Source organism: Fusarium mangiferae (assembly GCF_900044065.1).
Source record: "Fusarium mangiferae strain MRC7560 genome assembly, contig: FMAN_scaffold004, whole genome shotgun sequence".
Taxonomy (NCBI): domain Eukaryota; kingdom Fungi; phylum Ascomycota; class Sordariomycetes; order Hypocreales; family Nectriaceae; genus Fusarium; species Fusarium mangiferae.
In genome coordinates this window covers 1746433-1760880 of record NW_024573924.1, presented here as the reverse complement: position 1 = coordinate 1760880, position 14448 = coordinate 1746433, and the positions used below count along the sequence as shown (strand labels likewise).

General features: G+C 49.9%; 4 protein-coding genes across 4 annotated transcripts; 2 read left to right on the top strand and 2 right to left on the bottom strand.

The window, feature by feature from the left end:
• Window positions 1-300: 300 nt before the first annotated feature.
• Window positions 301-851, top strand: FMAN_09136 (putative cytochrome b5; the record flags this gene model as incomplete). The annotated part of the gene is made up of 3 exons (XM_041829942.1): window positions 301-419; window positions 489-615; window positions 672-851. 3 exons carry the CDS (start codon window positions 301-303, stop codon window positions 849-851), a joined length of 426 nt encoding a protein of 141 aa, XP_041680655.1.
• Window positions 852-2190: 1339 nt separating this feature from the next.
• Window positions 2191-3105, top strand: FMAN_09135 (uncharacterized protein; the record flags this gene model as incomplete). The annotated part of the gene is made up of 1 exon (XM_041829940.1): window positions 2191-3105. The coding sequence occupies one exon, from the start codon at window positions 2191-2193 to the stop codon at window positions 3103-3105; it is 915 nt and encodes a 304-aa protein (XP_041680654.1).
• A 341-nt stretch (window positions 3106-3446) lies between these two features.
• Window positions 3447-4139, bottom strand: FMAN_09134 (uncharacterized protein; the record flags this gene model as incomplete). Its single annotated transcript, XM_041829939.1, has 2 exons — window positions 3447-3931; window positions 3977-4139. The coding sequence occupies 2 exons, from the start codon at window positions 4137-4139 to the stop codon at window positions 3447-3449; spliced, it is 648 nt and encodes a 215-aa protein (XP_041680653.1).
• A 1544-nt stretch (window positions 4140-5683) lies between these two features.
• On the bottom strand, window positions 5684-7095 carry FMAN_09133 (uncharacterized protein; the record flags this gene model as incomplete). Its single annotated transcript, XM_041829938.1, has 3 exons — window positions 5684-6409; window positions 6459-6598; window positions 6651-7095. 3 exons carry the CDS (start codon window positions 7093-7095, stop codon window positions 5684-5686), a joined length of 1311 nt encoding a protein of 436 aa, XP_041680652.1.
• Window positions 7096-14448: the final 7353 nt, after the last annotated feature.

The window sequence follows — 14448 nt, the reverse complement described above, 5'->3', positions numbered from 1 at the left end:
AATCTGTGTGGGGCAGTACTTTACTCCGTCTGCCTATGGGCCCCTGGGAAGAGTGGCCGCCGCCAAATCTCCAGAAGGCCACCTAGAAACAGGGGACCTAAATTAATTTAGCTGTTAACTTGGGTTAGGTTCCGTCCAGTTGCTTGTGACTTTCCATTCTCCTCTCCTCCTTTCTTCTCTTCCTTCCACTCCCATCCTCTTACAATCCCAATCCCAATCCCACCACTTGTGCGACGATAGCCCTCGAACAAGACCAGAACCTCAATTCTCTTCACGACCCGTCACATCAACACCGCAATCATGTCCGCGAAGAAGGAGTTCACCATGCAGGATGTTGCTGAGCACAACACCTCCAGCGACATCTACATGGTTGTTCACGACAAGGTCTACGACTGCACCAAGTTCCTCGACGAGCACCCGTACGTTATATCGCTACACTTCTGCGCTACGTGGCGCAATCGTTATTCAGGATACTGACATCGACTTAGCGGTGGTGAGGAGGTCATGCTCGACGTTGCCGGTCAGGATGCCACCGAGGCTTTCGAGGATGTTGGCCACAGTGACGAGGCCCGAGAGGTCCTCGACGGTCTCCTCGTCGGTGAGCTCAAGCGTCTGGTGAGTGGCAGAACCCTCTATCTCGACGGAACTACCGCTAACATGTATCATTACAGCCTGGTGACGAGGGCCCCAAGCGCCAAATCGCCAACTCGAACCAGGGAAGCGGCAAGGCTGATCCCGCCGGCTCCAGCTTGAACACGTACGCCATTGTTGTCGCCGTTGGTTTCATCGCCTACGTTGCCTACAACTATCTCCAGAAGCAGCAAGAGGCTCAGGGCCAAGCCTCCGCATAAGCGCCTCATGTCAATCGCATCGCATGAATGAGGATAGAGAAAAAAGGGTGTTCTTTGGATTTTGCTACGGCATCAATGCAGATGTATGTCTGAGGACCACTATGCATTGGGAGTTTTCTTTGGCCTGAACAGAGGCCGGTGATAGACGGCGGGCACGCAGCTACTAAATGCAGCTTACCCCGGCTTGGACATGATGAGAACAGTGGGCAGCGGCGAATTCACTAATGCTAAAGCCCATGCCACGTCCCGATTTTCGGGATTTTACTTTTTTTGTTGGGGGTGGACGGAAGAGGGGATCGGGAAGTGCAACCGAAACCCGAACAGAAAGATAAGGATCACAGCGAAGCGCAGACGAGACCCATTTGCGAGGCGCGACTCATGCGCAGTCAGACAGACGATTCGGCCATCTCGTCTCATGGGCCACGGTGTTACATGAACACGGGACATGCATTCAACAATGGAGACGACAGACAATCTTGGGAGCAATAAAGTAAAGTAAATACATATCACTGTTTTAATCAATGACTGGTTATGACCATTTTCCTCATTTACCTTTGGGGATTCAAATCTACCTACCTACTAGGCTAGATACTGAGTTCTTGCTGATTGGCCCTTGTAGAAGGTAGGTAGTTTTGTAACCTTACGTCGACCTGTTCACCTATGGGATTCCACAGAGTTGAAAAGTCAAAGCAGAGTTTCATTCTTTTCCGAGGACGTGACTGAGAAACAGGGAGAGTCTTGAACTGCCTAAAGCTTGAGCTTGCGGCCTCCAAGTATATCAATATTTTCACCAATGGTGATTGGTACGATTCTTAGAATGAATCAAATTAATTTTTCCCTGTGAATTATAACGAGAATAATCTTGTCAGCAGACCTAGTTTTACCATGAAGTATCACAGAAGAGTTTGATATCCGTTGCCTATGACTGTACGTTCCCTTCAAGAGAACATAAATATGCGCTCGATGCCCATGAATTGGCCATTCTTTTTCTTCTCTTGCAACCACACACTCTCTACTCACACACTGAGCCTCATTCTGGATACTGATCGATTGTGGATAGTCAGAGGAGGTTAGTACCACAACCACAGCAGTGCAACCCCCCTGGTCACTGTTGCTACCTAGCGCCACACTAACGTGAACATCAGCCTCGCCGGATCAACGTCAATCCAAACTTCAAGCTTACTTCACTCAACCTCCATCTTCTTTTTTCCTTATTCCTTTGTTCTTCGCTGTCCGCCCTGGCCGTCTCTCCTTGACACCAATCCCCTACAAGCAAGCGCGACCTCTCGATCTTCATCTCCGATCCGCAGAGAATACATTCTTTTTTTCCTAGATAATCATGTCGTCCTATCTCGAAAGGCAGGCAAATGCTTTCAAGGGAACCCTTTCAGCAGCCGCGACAAAGATCTCAAATCCATCAACAAACAAGGCTTCATCTCTTGCCGTCCCTTCGCTTGCTCCTCCCTCACCATCTCCTTCAGCAGCCTCCGATCCAAATACTCCTACTTCCAAGCGAAAACGAGATGCAGGCCCTGAGGTGCCCTACTCTCAGCCGCAGCTCACAGGCTTTGGTGCTGGGGTCAAGACGCAAATGACATATGCTGTCGATTACCTGAAAAAGAAGGGCGACGCAAAGACCATTACGGATATTATCGACCATCTGAGCTTGCGGAATTTTGACGATGAGCACAAGCGGCAACTTGCGGAAGGTCTACGAGGACATCCCCGTGTAGAGTGGAAGCCTGATGCAAACCTGAGCGAACAGACCTGGAAGACTGGCACCTATGTCCACCGACCTATCATTCCCGGAGTCAAGGACGCAACCAGCCTTCTCGCTCATCTTCAAGCCAAGACAGACGCCTCAGGCGTGTCAGTTAAGGATCTCAAGGACGGCTGGCCCGACTGCGAAGACACAATATCAGCACTCGAGCGCGAGCACAGGATCTTGGTAGTGCGCACCAAAAAGGATAACATCCCGCGCTACGTTTGGCCCAATGATCCGTCACTGCACCACAAGGTCCAGCCAGAGTTCCAGAGCATGTGGCAGCGTGTGCAACTACCACCCCTTGAGGAGATGCACCGCAAGCTTACGAGCGTCGGACAAAAACCTACAAGCGAAGATCCCCGCAAGACAAAGGATGGACAGGCCAACAAGCCCAAGGCTCAGAAGCGCCGCAAGGGCAATAGGATCGGCAAGGCAACCAACGTGCACATGGCGCATCTCATGCAAGACTACAGTGGCATGCGACGATAGGGAACGCGTGTATCATAATTGTTTTCATTTCAGGGCGTTAGGGTGATGAGCTCGTGACTCAAGGGACGAATCATTTGACTTGATTTGATTTGGTTTTTATTTGGCGTTTGGCGATAGAGGAACCCATTGAGAGTAAGGTCAAACAAAAAAGACAAAGGGCATCATGAGACGGGCACCGTCGGGTAGACGTAGGGAACAAGGCAGCGGCATGTTTTAAATTATTCAATCAACAACATAATATCAAAAACTCCAGTCGCCTTTTGCCGTGTACGTGACAAGCCTTCTATCTCAATTGTGTATCTCTCGCTTGCCATGCCCTTTGCCCTAACATTGATTTGTCTTTACCTGTTCTCTCGCCGTATCTTGTCAAACAAGCTCTCAAAGATGTCTGACTCTTGATACCCCCCAACTCGAAACTTCTTCTGAACCGTGACGCAAGGCACGGCTTCTACACCCGCGATAGCAGCAGTTCTGACCTCGTCCTCGAGCGACTTCCCCAGACCAGGTCCCAGAAGCGCTGCTCTCATATCAGAATCTTCGAGTTTGGCCTCTGTTCGGCCTACGTGCATCAACCAGGCTTCGTCGGCAATGTCAGCCCCGTTTTCAAAGTGACCACGGAAAAGAGCATCAAGAAACGCAGACTGGACATTTGCTCCACGAGTTTGAAGGGTCAAGGCCACAAGTCGGTGGGCAGGCTGTGAAGGTCCTGTCTTTCCAGTCACAGAGAACTCGATGCCGTAACGAGCACCGGCTGTTTGGAGTCGAGAAGTGAAAAGACGAAGCTTCTCTGGGGACATGAGCTTTTCATAGAGGGCACGCTTGTCACCTGTGACGGGTTAGAATAACAGTGAGATAAAGAGGGTGAAATTACCTCTTCTTAGTGTAGGATACAGAAGAAAGGGCTTCCATGTGACATCGAATTCAACTTCTGGGTGGAGTGCTTGATATCGTTCCATGGCTCCCTCAAGAGTCTTTTTCTGGAGAAAACACCACGGACATAGAATGTCTCCATGGATGACGATGTCAATAAGCATGGTTGAAAGTGAAGAGAAGGCGTTAGAAAGGAAAACGGAAGAATCTCTGTTTGTAAATCGTTCAAGTCGTCAGGGCGTATAAGTAAAGATGGATGCCAACACCAAAAGTTGAAAACCGTTGAATACCGTCGTCACGCTTTAGTACGAAAGCCACTGTCGATCTCTAAAGCAAACAACCCAAGATACTTATATATATGAACGGGGCACTTCCTCCCCGTCCTGTATTATTAAATCTCACTCACATTTTGCCCTTCAGGGACCAGGGCTTTAACCAAGCATCTTCAGTCAAGCCCTCTCGTACATGATAAAAGCCCAGCTCAGCCGGCCTCAGGGCTGCCCGATTGGCAAATCCAGGCATCAATGCCGCACATCGTGGCCTGTCGTTGAATATTGAATATGTCTGCGATGAATAATCAGAAAATCGCCGTTCTGCGGGGGTATAGTCTGCACTACCGGGAATTAGGCAGGGGGAGAACCTTTCTCGCTTTTTCGCTCTTATTGTTTTTTTCTTATTTCAAAATGGCGTGGTTTCAGCTTCTTAGCTGAAATATATGGTCTTAAAAAAGTCTAGACCGGTCGCTGGGCTTGACAGTCGCGTGCTCGTGGAGGCTTTGTTATACGCGATAGACGTCATGGAGGTTTCTAGGCCTGACAGCACGGATTTAGACGAGGGGGTGATTTGTCGATCTCTCTGGGCAGTGAAACACCAGACGTTCATCCATGCGGCTCAATTGAGGGGTACATATCAGTTGGCAATAATTGCCGAAGGACATCGGCCGCGGCTGACCGATATATCAACGGATAGCTGGTGTTCTGGTTCTAGAGCAGGTTGTATGTGTGTCACAGCATAAACTAGTCATAAGCGGGCTGATATTCGTTTTTGTTGAGTGTAGTAATATATTCGTCGCATCAAACAGCAAGTCTATGTTGGTTCCCCGTCCTTAAGTCCAAGTCTACATAATAATACACAAACATGCCAGCGTCTTGTGCTTCCCATAATGCCTGCTGTCTTCGTCTCTGATACGCTCAGGAGAAAAAGAAAAATGCAAGCAAATGTTCCAGTGTAACTCCCGTCCTATGTTTGCGTTATGCAGACAAATGCAATGTCCTATCCGTCGTTCATCACATTGCCATCCGCCAGTCTATTTGATACTAGAACAAAGGAAATGAAAAAGCATCCATAATGTACGAGTGATGGGGAATCGATAAAGCATGAGTAACACGAAACAGTGCAGAAATCAACGTTCAGAGCATACTCCATCTAGGAGCGAGCCCGCCTATTAGACGGTTGAGTGATGTGTGTTGTGGGGGGTTTTGATATTAGACCAAGACATGCGCACAACTTGTCGTCAGCTGTGGCAGGCCTAGGTGAAGGGGTATGAGTATGGGAATTCAGTTCAGAAGGAATTAACGCCGCCATAATCTTCGTGCCCGAGTCGGGCACAGCTTCAATAATACAGGGTATCGGTGAGCTCACTCCAGATCATCACAAGAAAGACGACCTTGAGCATTGCTCAAGCGTCAGAATCTGGCAATATGTCTGACTAAGCCATGTGTACCAGTCCAGGTTCAGTGCTCTGGGGTCGGCGCATGTGCGTAGCGGCACTGTAATACATTTGGTTCATGGCTTGGTTGGCAGGATACGCATCCGCAGGGTCAGGATAAACATAGCTGGCGTTGTGCTGCGAGGGCGAGGCCATGTGCGAGGGAGACTGCCAGCCAACATTGGCCATGTGAGGGCTTCCACCATTGCTGCTGGGCGTACCCTGGCTGTTATCCAGGTTAGGCTCCAGAGTAGGAGGAGGTCCATAGCTAGTGGGATGCGAGGTAGGTCGCATCATATTGAAACCGCCAGACGAGGTGGAGGTAGGGCTGCCAACACGCATGTGCATGGGCAGAGAACCATTCTGTGACAGGTACTGGAAGTCACCAGGGTGGCGAGGGATGCTGTTGTTACCAGACAGATCGACACTGGGCGACATAGACATAGTTCGCTGACTAGGAGAAGGGGTCGTCAAGGGCGAGCCATGGTTAGACATGTGGTCGCTTTCAGACCGAGCCTGTGACAAGCCCTTCGACTTTGACGCAGCAAGAGCAGCAGCGGTCGCAGCAGCAGCCTCCTCGATAGTCCCGCTGTGGTGGTTCTGATGGCGGGTGAGGGTGGTGCGGCGAGTGAATGTCTTCTGACAATCAGCGTAGGGGCATTTATAGGGACGCTTCCCAGAATGAGTCCTACGATGTCGGGCAAGAGAGCTGCTGTCGCTGAAGGGCTGTATTTGGTGAGCGCCTGTCACAAAAACCAGAGTTCGGAGTACTAACCTTTGCGCAAGTCTCACAGTGGTGAGGCTTCTCTCCGGTATGCACGCGCTGGTGCACAGTCAAGGCAGATCTTTGAATGAATTGCTTTCCACATTGCGGCCAGTCGCAAACATGGGGTCGAACTCCGCTGTGAATGCGCTCTAGGACTCATTAGCATCGCCAGTCAGTCTCTCAGCATGTTTGTTTACTTACCGTGGCGAGCAAGATCACTGCGTCGAGCGAATCCCTTGCCACAGGTACTGCAAGGATAAGCCTTGATGGGCTGCTGAGGAGGAGGCGGGGGTTGTTGAGGCATCTGTTGCATGTGCATGTGAGGCATGCCTCCCATGTTGGGCATCTCGGGATAGCCTTGCATTGTCATGGCGGCGGACATAGGGTTCGGCATATGCATCGGCGCTTGCATCGTGGATGGCGATGGGTAGGCTCGGGCGATACTGTGAGGGTTGGAGTACTGCGAGTGCTCAGAGCCGTGAGGAGAGGCTGATCGCTCCATACCAGGTTCGTGCTTAACGAAGGCGTGTTGGTATTGTTGGTGATCGAGGAGACCGGAAGTAAGTTGTTGCATTTGACCTTTCTTATTGAGCATGTTGGTGATGTCCATAACCTCCGTAGGAGCTGGTGATCGCATGCCGCTCATCTTCAATATGGTGGGAATTGCCAGCTGAAGACGTGGCGCGTTTGGGGAAGGGTGTGCGAGGGCGCTCACAAGTGACGGATCACGGCAGGAAGGCGGTCAAGCTGACGTTGGCTGCGAATATGCATGTTAGTTACTTGGTCTTGGTATGATAGCGGGCTATGTTTGATGCTCGAGGGTGCGAATACAAACAATGACATCCCGAAGAGACCGGCAGATGGGTAAGCGAATGCAACAGCATGCTTAGATCCAGGCAGTCGCACAGAGACGGCATCATCGGTATCCAAGATCCGCCGAGAGTCAGGTCCCGAAAAACAACTTTTGCGACTCACCTTTCCGCGTTTGTTTGCAAGTGACGTGTATGGTCGCACTGACGAGGTGGACGGGAAATCTTGCAGACCGCTTTTCGATGCGGGTTCGGTCGAAGCGGGAGGAGAGAGGTCGGCCGGCGACAGGATTTCGTTGTCGGATTTTGGTTTCTGGGCGGCGACGAAGTTCTCTGTAGTTGGAGCGTTGGAGGAACGCGCGTGGTGGATGTGTAAGGTGGAAGAGCCGAGGACCGCAGGGGTTAGGCAAAAATGGTTAAATTTTTTTCTGTACCCTCCACAAAGTGATGCACTGTCGATCGGGCGGTCGGTGATGAAAAGTCAACAGAACAGAAGACTCTTGCAAGTTTTCAAATTCAATTTACACTGTATCAACACACGATAGCTGATGAGATGTAGTCGTTCACAGGCGCGATACGTTGAAAGAAGGGATCAGGAGGTGGTCTGTTCACAGCTGATGGCCAGTACCTAGTCTAGACGCAGGTACCGTTAAAGGGTCAACTGGGGGGGGATAGATAATTCTTAAAAGAATTGAGGAGGTGAAAGATAGTAGAGTTGGATATCAATCGCCAGGACGTATGAGGACCAAAACGCAACGAAAGACGGGAACGGGAGATAGATAAAATAGACCAAAGGAGTTGATGCGATGATCGAGGGCCAGGTAGGGGCCAAGTCTTTATGTCAGGTTCCAGGACGGGTCCCTATGGCGGGACGTGACAAGGCGAAGGCAGGCAAAGGCAAAGGCAAAGGCAGCTCCGGGATTTGAAAGTGGGAGGGTGAAGGGGAAGTGAAAGTGGATTCCCTATGGGGGGGAATTAGTGGAGGGAGGGGGTCTGCGAAATAAATTACGGCGCACTCCCGGGCAGGGGTTGGAGGGTGACAGGGGTAGCGGACCTGAATGAGGGCGTGAATAGCGGTAGCGGGAATGAAGTAGACTCAGACTCATTACAGCGGCCAACCCAACCCAACGCTTCAAGTTCAGCCAGTTTAAAGCAAAGCGCGTGTAGCGCATCAGATGAGCCAGATAGTAGGGCAGAGACAGGGATTGGGGAAATAAGAATAAAGCATGGCCAAGCCTCAGGGGGCAAGAAAACACCGTACTTTGATATGAGGTGTCAAAATAAACTCAGCAAAGGATATCCTAAATTTATGTAAAGTTACCTAAATCCTTTTGTCGCTTAGGATTAAGGTCTTGAGTTTTCTTTCCTCCCCTAGCCAAGATACTCTCAGACCTGACCTGAGCTAGAGTAAACAAGAGCCAGAAATAGAGTCAGTGGGACAGGATAATGGAAACAGTAGTGCAGGTGTAGATCAGGCACGAGTAAGCAATCATGTCTTTGTAATTAGAGTATTGGGACATTCTAACAAAGAGAAGAAGAAAAAAAGGAAATCATCTCAGCATAATAAGCACTCGATATGGATGCGTATGTACAGTAGGGGTACTAAACAAACATATGCTTGTTTTTGGTCTCAATGAAATGACGATCGATCCTTTTGGCTTGGTTCCCGTCCCCGTCTTTGTATCTTCTTTTCTTTTTTAGAAGAAAAGTATTACCCGAAAGCCGTTCGAGGGTTTCGTTTGAACTGGATCTCGCAGGTTTGGTTTGCTCTGTGCGCCAGATCTCGCAAGAGACATGGTGACATGGATCGAAGCACAGGACTGGGGTTGGCAGGACCTCGAGACACGACACGACGGGAAGAAATCATTGAGGGGTCGACGAACTGTAACAGTGGATGACCTGCAAATTGAGGTTTCATATCACGGGCGAACGCGAGCTGAGAACGCCCAAGGCCGATGAATTAGCACCGAGGGCGCTAGAGCTGTTAAATTTTGCATTGGTGGTGACCTTAGTCTAGCACAGCAAGGCGAACAGCTGAGACAAGGACTCAGACCAAACCTCGCGTTTCCAAAAGAAACACGGTATGCTATAGATTGGAGGGGATATCGCTCTCAATACTCTGGAAACAATGACAATATATGAGGGGTTTAAAACACCTCTGTTTCTATGATTCTCTAGTTATTGCATCGAAAATTATAATAATAAAGTCCGGTCCTTTTTAGGTACTAACTGAGATTTGACCCAACCATAACTTTCGCAAGCGGGGATTGGCATGCGACAGACGTCACAAAGAACGAGGGCCAGAACCTCAATTCCGCCCTAGAAACATCCATCAGCCGTGGCGTCATTCTCACTTAACCAACATGAAACGCCGTTGCGTGTGTAATCCCCAAGACGCGGCAAACCAAACCATAAGCTTTTATCCTATCCTGTCTTCATTTACAGTACGCAGTGAGTGTCCCGAGGATTTGGGAGCGAAGCAAAAAGAAACAAAACCCTCCACTACCAGCATTCAAGCGGACGGGTGCCTAGCCCTCGGAAGAGATGGCTCCCGTCGTGTTGCTGCAACTTTACGATGCACAAATTGGAAATCTCCCGTCCCCGGGCAGTTGAACTCCATGTACAGCATACAGTGCATACCCACAGTGCATCTTCAGATACAGGGTATTCCCCGGCCAGCCACAGCGCGCGCTGCCTCACCCAACCACCAATGCCCATAACAATTCAATAGTCACTGAATGACTGGCGTGGAAGCGTCCCTGGATAACATCTTGCAACCTCTAGCCGTTGCACGACGCTGATTGGAAAGAGGCTGTGGTCCTCCCTCATCTGTCGTGAATAGTCGGGATCGCTGCTGAGGGAATGAGAATCTCGCCGGCAGGCCAATCCTTGTCAGCTGGAGTGATCCTCAGACGTCGATCGTATCGTTCGTTTCTCTCACTGCATTATGCCAGTTGGGCCTCCAACATATCATGCCGTGTCTTGGTGAGTTGCGAGTGGACGCCCCATCACCTCCCTTTTCGTCTACTCGTATGTCCAGTCCAACAACAGGATATCATGAAAGAAATGAGCTGCGCAAACACGGCCCGTACACGCCTCGCCCTGTATCAACCACGCTTGTTTGCTTGTACGATGCTGAGCATGTTGCTATTGATTGTTTCTCTCCTATGTACAGCGCTGTTTCCCCTCTCTCGGGATTGTGAACAGGCCTCTCTCTGACCCAGCTCCCGCTGTTTGATGTTCGACCCCAACTCGATTCCCCTGGTCTCAATCAATGTACTCTGTACAACGCATCACTCTCCCTTGCACGCCCCCTGGTGAGCAGGGCCGACGTCATGAATCTTCCCTGTACCCTGCAGGGTCGACAGGGCATGTGCGCCCCTCAAAATAACCCAGGTCTTCCAGGGGAATTCATACGGGTCCCGTCAATTTGGGCGCGGTCTAGCGGGTCAGAGCTGGTGCCCAGAGCTGATGTCGGGCTGTCAGGGCTGGGGGCCAGGCAAGGCGGTAGCTGTCCTGAGTGGTAGATCTCGTTGGCTTCCAGAAGAGTTCAATCATCAGCGCCCATGCTCCTCTGACCCATCTCACTCTCAGGCGGTGTCGAGTTGTCGTCCCCTAGTGTGGCTTGCCTCATCTAGGGATCCCACATCTCCCTTGGCACTATATTTGATAATGTTTTCCTGCGCCATAGGCGTCAATAAGATCTGGGCTGCTGGTTGAGGCTAATTAATCTCCAGCCATGCGTATTGTGAATCTCGGTGAGAGCGGTCCAGGACCGCTCGACGTTTGTTGGAGCGTTGCCTGAATCTGTGGTACACTTGACATGATGTAATCTCAATATCTGGTCACCTGGTCTAGTTTAGTTGTTAGCAGCCCTGTCATCGTCTCTTTGTTCTTCGCTAGATGGTCTCCAGCAATCGAGACCAGTAGACGAATCACTCACTCCATCAACCTTTGTAAACAAAGGCTGCTTTTGAATCAGCATTTAACTGAATATTACACCCACACTATTTTAATGGTGTACCCAACTGAGGCGGTGTCACTTCTTATTCCGCTCTTTCCCTGCCATATAGCCCGTGGCTTAATTAGCATGTTAATGCATGCAATGCGCATGAGTTTGCTGCCGTGAATGTGGGATGTTTGTTGCTCCTGGGCTCTAGGTTAAGGGTTGTCCTAGATACGACTACCCAATCGGATATGAAGCGAGTGGCCTGGGTGCTCCCCTCCCAGCTTTGGAGACGTTAGAGTCAGCAACCCTGTACTGTGTGAGATGTACGTGAAGTAGTGGGCTGAGGCAGGACTGATTCGTCAATACCTGAAAGCTCTGAGAGGACTTCACCGTGACCCGTCTACCTTCCAGAAGATAGACAGATATGATCTTACACCGCTCCGGTTGGTTTAGCTAAGTACTTAGGCACTGTGCAGTGTGGCTATTCGATGCCATCTCTCCAACGACCTAATCAATCTATCAATCAACCATCCCCGCAAGTGCCGTGCGAAAGATGCAGGCGCTGGCGCATATGCCAGTTGATAATTAAAACAGAGATGCCAAAAGGGATAGCCTCATGCAATATAAAGGACAAGATCCACCATGACGCTTTTGAATGATGACTTCAAGAGTGAGAAAGGGGTGTATCGTGGACCAACAGCCCAGGAGAGAGAAAAAAAAATGAATGAAGCTGGAATTGGAAGACACTAAGAAACTTGGGAATCAAACTCGACAGGGGTGAGAGGCATATCTTTCAACTGCTAAGCTCTCGTTGGCTTCTTTTCGAGGCTAACAAGGTCTTTAGATAGGTCATTCACACATTCGGAAATGACGCTAGCTCACCGAGGAAGGTTTCGAGAATTCTTCTGGAACAATGGTAATGCAGAGGCGGATCTAGCGCCGTGTGACAATGCACGTCCGAGCGTAGCGTTGCGCCCACGACACATCTTATCCTTCTACTGAGCTTCTTTCCGTCCTTCGATGCCACTTTCTCATTCCGATCCATCACCTTAGAAGCATGCCACCATCAAAGCCTCACCCCTCCTTCCATGGTATGGTTCCAAGTTCCAACCTATCCCAATTTGGTATCGATGCATTAGATGAACCTTCCTCACCTTGGCAATTCGGCTGTCTACCTTATTCACCTCCGCACTTTCCATTATTGATTGCTGTATGTACAGATCTCTCCATGATCCCACTCGGTCTCTTTATCTTACTCTCCCACTCCCTCTCCCACTCACACTCACACTCACACTCACACTCACACTCACGCCCGTACATATCTACTATATCATTTGATCCTATTTGTCTCGTGTCTATCTTATACGTAAGAGCGCTCGGCCGCCCAAGCTTGTCCTGACTAAATCCTTGCCCTGGCCCCATGCTCCCGGGGCCCCATCTGAATCTGCCCCGTGCTGCAGAAGCATGGATCACTTCCATTCGTTCTGGCGTCTTTCCAGAAGTTTTAGAATTGAGTCAGTGAGCGGTTGGTCTGGGGGCTGCAGTCATGGCGCAGTATCCGTCCAAAACCTACACTGACACGGGAATGGGGATGAATCGGTGACCAAGGCATGCTGTAGGTTGGTAAATGTGCTGGTATTCGGCTTTTCATTAAGAGACTCTAATTAAGGACTAGTGCATATCGGATACGGAACCATGGGCCACCAGATATCACTTGAGAATCAAAGAGCGGCAACCATACCGCCGATCGACAGAGCACTCCAATACTGGACACCAACGAATGTAGATGGGATGTTGTTCTTGTTCACAGTCAAAGACGTATGTCAAAGAAAAAGGCAGGTACTCGGGCTTCAAAATGTCGCAAAGGCTGCGGCTCCGGCTCGGCTCTTACTACCATGACCCTTTCCAGTTTACCTCGATTTATGTACTCCGTACGCTTGGCTTCTTCAACCTTTGAGTCATATTATAAAGAAATGCAGAACTTGGCCTTACTGGGCGGGGAAGTCCTGTCCGTGCCGGCGCGGGGGCTAGGACTGATAGCCTGCTGCATGAACAGTCGAGGAGGATACATTGAGAGATATGTTGTTGGATCGATTTATCAACTATTTGCCTCCCTAGGTGGTCGTAAGATTTTGTGAAAGGCTTCGGACTTGGGTAGTTGAATCGAAGGGGAACAATGAAGGTCCAGCGTAGGCTCACCCATCGAATCCTCAGACAGTAGGTTCCTTGGCTCTACAAACCCAACAAAGACTCAAACAAAGAGGACCTTGAGGACGGTAAGCGAATGATGTACTATGGCCATACGTATCAAGTGGTGCCTGTGGCCTAGGTCTGGCCAACTCTTACCTTACTAACCAACCATGTATATAGAAGAGTTCTAGAAACATGGCGCCCAAACCACCCACGGAGGCTTCAAATAGCTTCGCGAGCATGCCCCTCTTTCTCATTAACGAAGGTATGCCTTTGACTGTTGGTTATTATTAGTATCTGAGAAGAGTCCAGTGCTCAGCTGTGATTCCATTCCAGTCCGTTCGTCCCGCCACCCGTTGGCCATTTTCGGCGAAGGCGATGCGCCGACCCCCAAAAAGGGTTGGTGGCTTTAGTGTATCAAATGCAAGCCTTGGCAGCAATACGAATACCTTCTTTTTGCACTTGTGCTCGGACACTGGCCTTGTCAGACGCGAAGCAGAGATGAAACAGTTTGACATTGTATTCCCCGCCTTAGCGCAGGTGAGTTCCATTTGCTTTCTGTTTCGAATATCACGAGTTCCTGGGGTTTGTACGGTGAGTTGCTCAGCAGCCCGTTCTTTGCGTCAATGTGAGGGCTCATCCTTTCTCTTTATGGTTAAAAGATGCGTTGTTTCAGAATACCTTTGTTTACCGAAAGCTAACGACGCAGGTAATTCTCAGGCCGGCTAATAGAGTTTGGGAATATGGACTGTATATCATAATGATATTCTCACCTATCCTCTCAGCCTGCCTCGACAAGCTTGTTGATGCTTCTCCCGCATATGGCCGAAAAACATGACTGGTCAAGGCTCTCGGCTGTCGCACATCCATCGCTACGCCCTTCGTCAATCCCATCAGAGCTTTTCCTTCCATGTCACAGAGCGGCGTTTATACGTATGCACTCGTGCAATGACTCGGCCTAAAGTTGGTTCGTGGGGCGTTGGTTTGCGCGAACTGCCCCGTGATCGACATTTCACCGCGTCTACAACGGAACAAACCCAGCAAATAACAA